At 38.9% G+C, this 10123-nt stretch overlaps 1 protein-coding gene across 2 annotated transcripts in view; it reads right to left on the bottom strand.

Annotated features, from left to right (window-relative positions):
- Window positions 1-4960: 4960 nt before the first annotated feature.
- The window catches only part of fam49bb (family with sequence similarity 49 member Bb), a 37528-nt gene continuing 32365 nt past the window's right edge, over window positions 4961-10123 (bottom strand). For both annotated transcript variants that reach the window (XM_028434570.1, XM_028434571.1), the window contains 6 exons: window positions 9623-9700; window positions 7494-7610; window positions 7341-7420; window positions 7139-7265; window positions 6993-7063; window positions 4961-5698 (listed from right to left, as the gene is read on the bottom strand). In XM_028434570.1, coding sequence (XP_028290371.1) covers window positions 5635-5698; window positions 6993-7063; window positions 7139-7265; window positions 7341-7420; window positions 7494-7610; window positions 9623-9700 — 537 coding nt within the window. In that variant the 3' untranslated portion in view covers window positions 4961-5634. The remainder of the gene's footprint in view (window positions 5699-6992; window positions 7064-7138; window positions 7266-7340; window positions 7421-7493; window positions 7611-9622; window positions 9701-10123) is intronic.

Raw genomic sequence — 10123 nt, 5'->3', positions numbered from 1 at the left:
AAAATATATGTTTTATAATTTATTCTATGCAGTTTTTTTTTTGTTTTTTTTAATACATGTTTGTATAAAAAAAATGTTTTATAATTTATTCTATGCAGTTTTTTACAATAATAAACTGTTGTTTTAAGCATTTTTTTAAAATCAGTACAATAATCTATGTGCATGGCTAATCCAGCACGGGTACATCTCAGTACGTAGCAGTCACGTACTGAGATTGTAAATTAATCTCAGTACGGATGTAAACTCAGACCGTGACACTGGTATCAGGACGATTTTACATTCTGCACGCAATGCATCATGGGGCAGTTATGATTAGTGTGCCCACCGTACATACTATACGTAGTGTACATTAGTGTATTTCTCGCATACTCATTCTTTCCATCCTCTCTAATGTGAACGCACTACATACTGATTTTTACGTCAAACTTAGTATGCGTATTACATTAGAATGTGATTTCGAACACGTCCCAAGTTTCATGGCGAAGCTAATTAGCTCTACACTTCTAGCACCAAATATTAGCGACAGTGGACGCATTCTGAAGCTTTCTAATAAACTCAACTCTATTTTGCACAAAACATCGCAAACCCTAAAATAAAAACAACTGACCACTGAACATCAACACTGTCATACCTAAAACTTTCTGTCACCAACAATAAAAGTCTAGATTTGCCCAACATGTGCAAAGCTCCTGAAAAATGAGTTGGTGACACTACTTACAGCAGCCTTCACACAAAGTCATACCTCTATCTAAGTGCTGGGTCACTTGGCCGGATATTACACAGTGACAGGATGGCTGAAGACAAACTGCAGTCGCTCAGTCCTCCAATCCTAATTTATTGTCCGACCGAAACAGACAGAAAACTGTCAGCTAGCCACAGGACATCCTCATCAGGAAATTGCAAAAGGCCCGAGGCATCAAAACTGGAAGTAAACGTGACCACAACCGTTGACCACAAAAAGAAGGAAATCATCCCCAACATCGAAACTTTTCCTGTTGTATCCTGGTTTTATTTCCCCATTGTTTAAATGCAGGAGTGAACTGGGACATAATTCAGTTCTAGCATTTTGTGTCCAGACCAGTCCACTACATCATCAGCGACACCATGTAGAAGCTGTTATTTAGTCAGTGATTCTCAACATGTGGCTCTTTATGTCTTAATTTTTATTATTATTCCCACAGAAACCCTTACAAAATGGAAACTTTTTAACGGCTTTTTACCCATTTCCTTTGGTCATTTTGCAATTATCTTTTGCCAATAAATATCGTTTTTTTTCCCCTATTTTTTGTCCATTTTTGCGAGTTCTTTTTGACACTTTAATCCAATTTTTGTCTTTTCATTCATTTTTTTGGCCACTTTTCATCCAAATATGCTAACTTTTGCCCAATAAATTCTACTTGTTTCCTTTTTCACTTTGGCTGCCTTTTTTGTTCCACATTTGTGCCTTTTTTCACTATTGATTGCCACATTTTGCCCATTTTTGACCTTTAGTCTTTACAAACCCCCTGGTTCCTCTTTATTTGCCACTTTTTTGGGCACTCTTGGCCCATTTGAATCACTTTACACACTTTTAAGTTTTAATGTGAACTTTAGTCAAAACGTGAGTGAGCTGAAGCTATGATCTCTGACATTATGATATGGTTCCTCCACTGGTGTTGCTTTGACAAGGTGATTGACCACTGATTACATTGTTGGATGCCGGTAGTGATAAATGTCTTTAATCCTACTTTCAATCATTAGACATGAGGGTCATTGTCTAGTAGTAAAAGATATGAGATTATAAAATACAAGAGTCATTCATCATGAGCCAATATAAGAAGGTTTTCATGCAATTTATATCAAGAATGCAGTTGTAAATCTGAGTGTGTTTGGAGCGTGTCCATCATCGCCTTTGTTCGCCCATTTACTGGCACATGGCAAACAAAGATAAAGATAATATTGATAGGCAGATTTCTAAGTAATTCTAAAATAACTAGCAGAAAAGAGTGATCAAACGTTCCCCTGGCCCAGAGGTTGGTTTAAAACACCCTCTGTCTTTTTAAAGGATCTTGGCCCTGTCCACTCACTGTGGCATTACTGTCACTGACTCTCAGCCAAAGCAAAGAGTCCAAACTGCTCAGCACATCCAGATTACAGCCGCTCTTGTTCAGTTTTACTGGTGTACAAACAAGACTCTCACTGAGCCGTTGATGTTTTGACACAGCTGATTAACTAAGACTCCCACCGATTAAAGCAACATGAGGAGGAAGTGGGATTCAGGGGAGTTGGTGGTTGGGGGTGGGGGTTTGGCTTCCGTGAGAGAGAGAGAGAGTGGTTGTGTGTGAGTGTGGGTGGCGAGGGGCTCTCAGAGGATAGCCGTTGTGTTTCTCAGAAAACTGAAGTTGTCTCAGCCAAGAGACAGATGAGCAATGTGTTAGAGCCCTGTGGTTTCAGGATAGATCACAGTTCTCAGATTGCTGTCGTGTGATTACAGGAATAAACCAATAACATTGTTACTTAGAAATAACTGACAGTTGTGCAAGTCTACTGCATCAAGAAAAGGCATTTCTAAATAAACCAACAGGAGGGAATGAGAAGTTTGGAAAACACAATGAACCAAACTAAGGTTTAAATTTGTTTAAGGATGACATTTCTTTGGGTCATAATTAACTTTTCATTTCAGAAGATTGTGAATTATATTTCCTATTGTTTGAGTCAAATGCAGCTCTTGACCTCTGACTGGAAACACATTGAATTTTAGAAAGAATCATCATAGAAAGGTTTGAAACATTTAAAAACATGATAAATGAACTTGATTTATGTTATGGTCTATAGCAGCGATTCGCAACTGGTGGGTCAGGACCCAAAAGTGGGTCGTGGACCTGTACTGGGTGGGTTGTGGACAGCTGAGCAAAAATAAATAAATACCTAATGTCACTCTTGTTGGACTTGTCTTTTATTTTGAAAGACAACTTTTCTTTTTACAGGCATACTGTGAAATGCATGTTGCACAGTAAAATATGTAGATTGATGTTTTAAAAAAGATTATTTTCGAAACCTGTTTTTGAAAAACTAAATTTGGTTGGTTGAATTCTCAAAAAAAAAAAGTGGGTCAAGATTTAATGACCTTGGCAAAATGTGGGTCCCAGGGTGAGACCAACAAACCTTTAAATCATCTAATGCTCTTCATCCACACGATTCAGAGCTGTAATGCACCTAAAAGGTAAAAATGATTTATTATGAGGGAACCTTGAGTTGTGCACCTGAGAGTATAAACTCATTCATCTGGAGAGCTAAGCGTTCATGGCTCAACCAATGATGCAGGGCGACTGGGAGCTCCTGCGTCAAAGGAGGAAGATCAAAGCAAGGTCACGGCACGCTGGGAAGAAGTCACAGTGACAAACGCTGCAATACAACTACAGCTGAGCTGAGTCCATTCAGCTGAAAAAGTGCAGCGAGCAGCTTCAGCCCAAACCTGGGCTGCATTTTAACAACCTCCCTCAAGGTCATTAAAACACACTGAGGATAAAAACCACTTAGCCTCCTCCTGTCTCCTTCACTGCGTCTGGTTCCTTTCCTCTGACTTTCCTGAGTGCAGTGATGCTGCAGCGGACACACCCTTCCACACTCTGCTGCCTCTCGCTGACCCTGATGACTTGTGCAGTCTGTGCTGCAGTGAACAGCAAGGTTAACAGAGTGAACGCAAAGTCACAGGACGTAAAGGATCCAAACCAAAGAAGCAACACGGGTCATGAAAAGAATAGTCTCAGTTTTTCTCTTGTAGCCAATGCAATTCCTGTCCATAACGACAGGATGACACTCAAGAGAACTCTTACTCAGTGAGCATCTTGCCAGAATAAATGCTAATCGGATTTGCAGAAAAACAGCAATGCACTTTATTTAGTTACTGTTATTCCATTGTTGGCTTTATCCTGCTACATTTGAGAGAACAAAGCTTAAAACAAAGCCCCTTTTTTAATAGATCTAATCAATATGATAACACAGCCTGAAATATGTTTGCACATGGAGATTATCAATCTTAATCATAATCTGCACATTGTCGCAAGGATTAAGAAAAGACTTTAAAACAAGAGGGAAAATAGGAAGTCGGTACTTGAACTTTTCTCTCATACTTTCTAAATTAACTCAATGTTCAAATGTATTCCTGTTTTGTTTGTTGTTTTTAATCATGTTCCCAAAGGGCTGCATTGCTGCATGTAATGCACCAAAAAACAGATTCTTTAAATGCAGAGTTGGCTGTTTTAAATTCAGGTGAATGACAGACGTCACCATGGATACGATTGTCTATCAATGCATCATCGTGGGTTAGATCAAATAGTCCATTCACACTCATCGACTTCACTGGCTTTCAACTTTTTTTTTTTTTTTTTTTTTTTTTTAAAGCAATCAGAGGCACACAGTTATGGAATACACTTCCAGAAAACGTCAGAAACTGTGGCAATTTCCCAACCTTTAAAGCAATTTTCAAAAATTGGTTGAAAACAAAGCAATCATAGATAACATTGTCCTTTTTTCTTAACTCCTGACTGCTGTTTTTAATTGTAAATAATATATGCAGAGTCGTGTTTTCTGTCGTCAGTCAGTTTACTGTTTGTCTCATTGTGTGATGTTGCTTAACTATCACGTTTACCTGCCTTAGGACAACGGATGAAATTTAACTATCTGGCATATTTATGTTCATGCTATTCGCGGACACATTGATTTACATGTAATGTCCTCATTCAAATAAATGAAATGAAAACACCCACTGATCTGAAGTCTGATTTTGAAAAAAAAAACAAAAAAACCTAAAAACCAAACGTAAAATATGTCAAAACTGATTTAATTGGGTTGTAAGTCAAGGCGAGCACTCATCTAGTGGCATTAAAAATAAATCTTTGAGATTAAATTCAGACAGTAGATCTTATCTCAGGGAAAAGGTTCAAACCTGTTGAAAAGAATCAGACTTGATGAGACACGCTGTAGAAAACAAGAGTTCTCCTTTAATTTCTCCGGCCACAGCCTCCTGTCCACTTACAGTACAAACTCCCAGCTTTAGTTTGATTTCTCACACATCACAGTTTAAAGTTTTCAAAGAGAAATTACAACACAACTATGACAAAAGACAAACGCACAAATTAAAACCTATAAAAAATATATAAAAACAGTACTCTTGAATCTCATGTGGACAAGTACCATTCCAATAACCGACTTCAATAACGGACAAACAGAGTCGACCAATCCAACTAAACCTTTTGTGGTTTGTTTTTAAATAGAAGGAAAATACATCATTTTCATCATGCAGAGGATATAATTAAATAACAAATCAAACAAAAATAATATATACTTCTCTATATATCTCTCTCTTCTACATTTTCAAGTCAAAGCACTCCCGTCCCTTAAAAAAGGGAAAAACAGTTTATAAACCCACAATACTTTCATGAGCTACCACTGTGTGGCACAGCCTTTACCAAAAAACATCTCAGCAACAACAGTTTGGCACAGAACAAAACTAAAGTTCATCATGGCAGTAGCATTTTGCATTACAAAAAAAAAGGGCGGAGCTATAGCTCTTTATCCTAAAAAAAACAAAAAGAAAAAAGCAGAAAGGAACTGTTCTGTGCAGTGACATCAGTGCGGAGAGCGTGTGCAGTCCTACTGCAGCATGCTCTTGATAGTCTTGTTGGTCGAGTCATCGTTCAGATGCTTGGTTGTGTACCTGCAGAAGAGGTTAGCTGTTAGCACCAGAAATGTACCATTTTAATCTCCATATAGTAAATAATCTGACATTGTTTTTCTGTCTACGAGGACAAAAACACAGTACAGTGCATCCATGTTAAAGTACAGTGGAGAAAATCAAAGGCAATAAAAACTATTCAACATTGACTGATATTAGATTTGAGGAGGTTCTCCATCTCCTCATCCTGAAACAACCAACTATATTAAATGTGATAGGAAATAAAAGTGCAGAAAAAAGTGTAGAACCTGTATTTGTTCAGAAGAAAAAAAAAAAAAAAAAAAAATCACCTTTAGTGCAAGTAATTCAACTATGTTTTCTTCAGGAAACAATCCTACACATACAAAAATGAGATTATATCAGATACAATGGTTTGATTTATCGTAGGAAAGACCTCACAAAGCCCAGCAGCAAAGACACTGACATGACTTGTCTAAATCAGGGGTTTTCAAAGTGTGGATGAGCCCCCCTCAAAGACCATATACTGTATACGGCGGCACTAAATGTACTTTCATTGGAACACAGAGACAGAGTGGTAGACACACACCATCATGATCACACACCCAATTGAGAAACCCACCATAGATGCACCTTAACCAACTCGGGTAAAGAAAAAGAGGCAGAAAACCTCAAATACCTGGAAGGAGGGTCTCACAGGCACTTTCCTTCTTTCTTCTTCTCATAAGGTTTACCGCGATTTCTTCTGGTTTATTTTTTATCGTACAACGCACCTACCCTGAAGAGGAGGTGTGTCCCACATCTAATACACTGACTCCGTCTCCATAGATGGCGCTGTATCCTTTACAAATCAGTGCGTATAGACTTTTCAAAATTTCATCAAATTAAAATCTTTTTTCCGTGTTTTTCTCCAGTCCATGTATTTTAAGATGTTCAGCTCCTTTAGCTGTAACAGCATTAAATTGGTTTCCTTGTATGTACAAACAAGGCATCTTCCGCTTCTTGACTGCCATCAATATCCTAATTGCGGAAGAAGGTTGCGGGATGAAGAAGTGGTGCACACACAGAATGTGCCAAAGCCCAATCAAGCCAACACATCTAAATGCTTGATTGTCCATCACATTATCTGGGTGTGTTATTCGAGCTACATATATTCCAAATCTAACTAAGTTAACTTGTTTCCATCCATTTAGAAATCCAGTTACGATTGGACGAAGCCATTTATTTGTTTTTTTCTAAAGCTGCATGTAACCACCAGGCAGTGCTGTGCATTAGGACAACAGAGGAAAAGCACAACCTGGTTTGTGTGTGATCTGACCTGAGAGCGTTCAGAAGGCCTTCAACGCTGTTTGGAGGCTGATCTTTGAGGACTTTGATGCAGCCTTTCATCTGTTGAGTGAAAAGGAAAATGCTTTTAGAGGAAGTTATGAGCTGCAATATAAAGCAAATTATTTCCTAACTCACATCAATTTTGGACGACTTGGCGAAAGCTCCAACAGGATGCACATAGTCGTAAAGGATGATTACCCCGACCATGACCCGGAGGCAGAAAGACACCGTTGCCTCGCTGGTGAAACGGCTGCGATACTCCCTGATGGGTATCAAACCTTTGATTAGTCCTGATTAGAACCATCAAGACAAAGTTAAACAGCTGGTGCTCACTTACGGTGTTTCCAACATGACTTTACACACGCTAGCCATTGTGCTCAGGCACTCTGTCGTGTTTTCAATGGGCAGGTTTTTGTTCTAGGCAGAAGTGAGCATTTACACATTTACACAGCTGCTTCAATGAGCTCCGCCCACATCCTGCAAGTCTCACCTCGGATACAAACTTGGTCGTGCCGTCACTCAACGTCTTCAGCATGGGAGTGGCATCAGCATAAAACAAAGATATCCGATTGGCCAGCTCATTGTTGACTTCGTTCTCATTGTCTGCCTGAAAAGAAATGAAGCCATTAATCCCTCCTTTTTACATGCAGTGGTTTATTAACAAGTATTAATAATTCATGCATCTTGGTTTACTAAGTGTATATTATCGTTTAGATTTTCTACGTCCAACATAAACAATAGATTTACACACTAAGTTACTAAGTTCAGCCATGTCAGTTTAAATACTGCTAAATTGAGCGTTTTACAAAAAGATGACACATGTGGATGGCCTTATGCATATGTAAAATGTTCCCAGAGTCATGTAATGTAACCCTTTATGAACGGTTTAACGAGGTCATCCAGTAACATCTCAAACACCCAATAGTCTTGTTAAGAGGTAATTGCTATGTGAGCAAACAAAGCAGAGAATCGACCTCTGCACCAAGATTCAGCCCTTAGTCAGCAGTGAATAATGGAATAGAAGGCATGTGTTTAGGTAAAAAAAAAGGATTGTTTGTCCTAGTGCCTATAGATACCATTACTAATACTACTTACGAATATTCATAGAAATATTTTGCTTAAAAGGCTGATTACTTGTATTTATGATTGCCAACTGAACTCGGTTTGTTGTCCTTAAGCAGCTTCAACAAACACCTGTGTTTTGTGTGTATTTATATTACACACACTACACAAAACATGGATGTGAACCAATCTGTGGCTCCTGGTTTCCCAATAAATGCAGCAGCTTTTTAAAATCTAACACACACTGATGCTGAAAACACCTTGAACATCCTGTTCTAAATTTGTCTGCACATTTGAATAACAAGAACATCTCCTGCTTTCATGAGCACAGACAGGACATTAAAAAAACAATGCCCCAAACTTTTACACTGATACATATTTTAACAAAAGACAGCACCAGGACTGGGCGGGACTGATGCGTTTCATCTCAGACGTCTGTGCGGTGACTACACGGCGCTGCGCAGAGGGAGAGCATCTCTCAGCTGTGACAGCTCTACAACACTGTTTGTCTATGGGTCATAACTAGGTGTGGTTTCTGCTTTTGTGGATGAACAGTGGAATCCACATCATCCGTGTGTGGAGTAAGTGAAGGGCAAAAAAAGACTAGAGATAAGCTGGGAAAATACCAGGAAGTTAAAGGGGTCATTGAGTTTGATATTTAGAGATATAGTGGCGTCAATCGATATGGGAAATATCCAATAACACTTTAATAGCATTCAGAGAGCTGCTTCCTCTGCCTAAGTAAATCTTTCTTTAGGGTTTACACCTGGGGTTTATAGGAACAGCTTCTGCATTATGGAAAAACCCTGTGCCCTTTAGGAGGCCTGAAATGACGCTAAGTGACTGCACTGTTGATACAGATGAATACGTAAACCAAAGGTAAGGCAAATCTGACATTTCATTTCTTACTTCACAAAGTGTGAAGACAGAAATAGGACACACCTTGAGCCTGAATTAGACATTAAAACAGCAGGAAAGCATGTGTGGAGCAAAGTCTATTAATACCGACTCAGTTTAATTTCAGTCAGATTGGACAGCGAGCTGGAACGCACAATATTACCACTCTACAACTGACTCACGCACACGCAGCACACAGCAGTGTTTGTTGGATGACAATAAATCAAACAGAACTGAGAAATTTGGACTTTCGTATTTTAGGCTGTCAGACAAAACATTTCCCTTTCTCACATTATGTTGATAAATCTGTCTCTTATACTTAATCTTGTTTTGGGAAGTGTGGCAGGAAAGCCAATCACTTCTCAGAAAAACTCAAGTGAACCAAACTTACATGTTTTTGGACAGTGAGAGGAAACTGAAGCACAAAGAATCAAAGTGTAAATCCCACACTTAAACCCAGATTTAGCCGTGGGATTTTATTCTACCCAAGAGACAGTTTCTAATACATCTCTAATAGAAACAGTTGAAAGTTGAATCATATTTGTGGGTTTCGATTCTTGAAAACAAAACTTAAAGCCAAAAATCTTTGAAATGTTTACAGTGCTAAGAAAAAATGAGGTAAATCCTAAAGATTGTGGAAAAGCTTTTGAATGTACTCACCTGTACGTTGTTGATCCACATTCGGCTTAGGGTTCTCCTATAATAACTGAAGTCATTCTGAATGGCAGGGTTTGTCATCTGCAAAATAAATCAATTAAGCCAGTTTTAAGTCTTGTTTGTAGGCGGTACAGCCTGCAGCCAAACATTCAGCTCGGAATCAAATTGAATTGCACCGCTGTGACAGAAAGCTTTAGCCATCGAGACAGAATCGTAGCTTTGGGGCTGGAGACGACAGCGAAATCTCACCGATACAATTAGAATTTTATCTGATGAACTGGTTTTTAGATGTCTGACCCTTCCTCCTCCCTGTTCCTGCTGTCTGGAAATGTTTCTCCCCCTTTGGTGCTGAGCAGAGTGTCGGTAGGACAGCAGGCTGAACAATTACAGAGCTGACAAAAAGCTACAAAAGGGTCTCATTAAACAGCAAGACAAATACAGGCTTACTCCCAAACAATGGATTCACTGTAAGAGATGAAACCCACAGGAGTCGCTTAACTTGGC

Source organism: Gouania willdenowi, chromosome 20 (assembly GCF_900634775.1).
Source record: "Gouania willdenowi chromosome 20, fGouWil2.1, whole genome shotgun sequence".
NCBI classification, from domain to species: Eukaryota; Metazoa; Chordata; class Actinopteri; order Blenniiformes; family Gobiesocidae; genus Gouania; species Gouania willdenowi.
The sequence above is the reverse complement of the archived record's forward strand: the minus strand, read 5'-3'. Positions and strand labels throughout refer to the sequence as shown.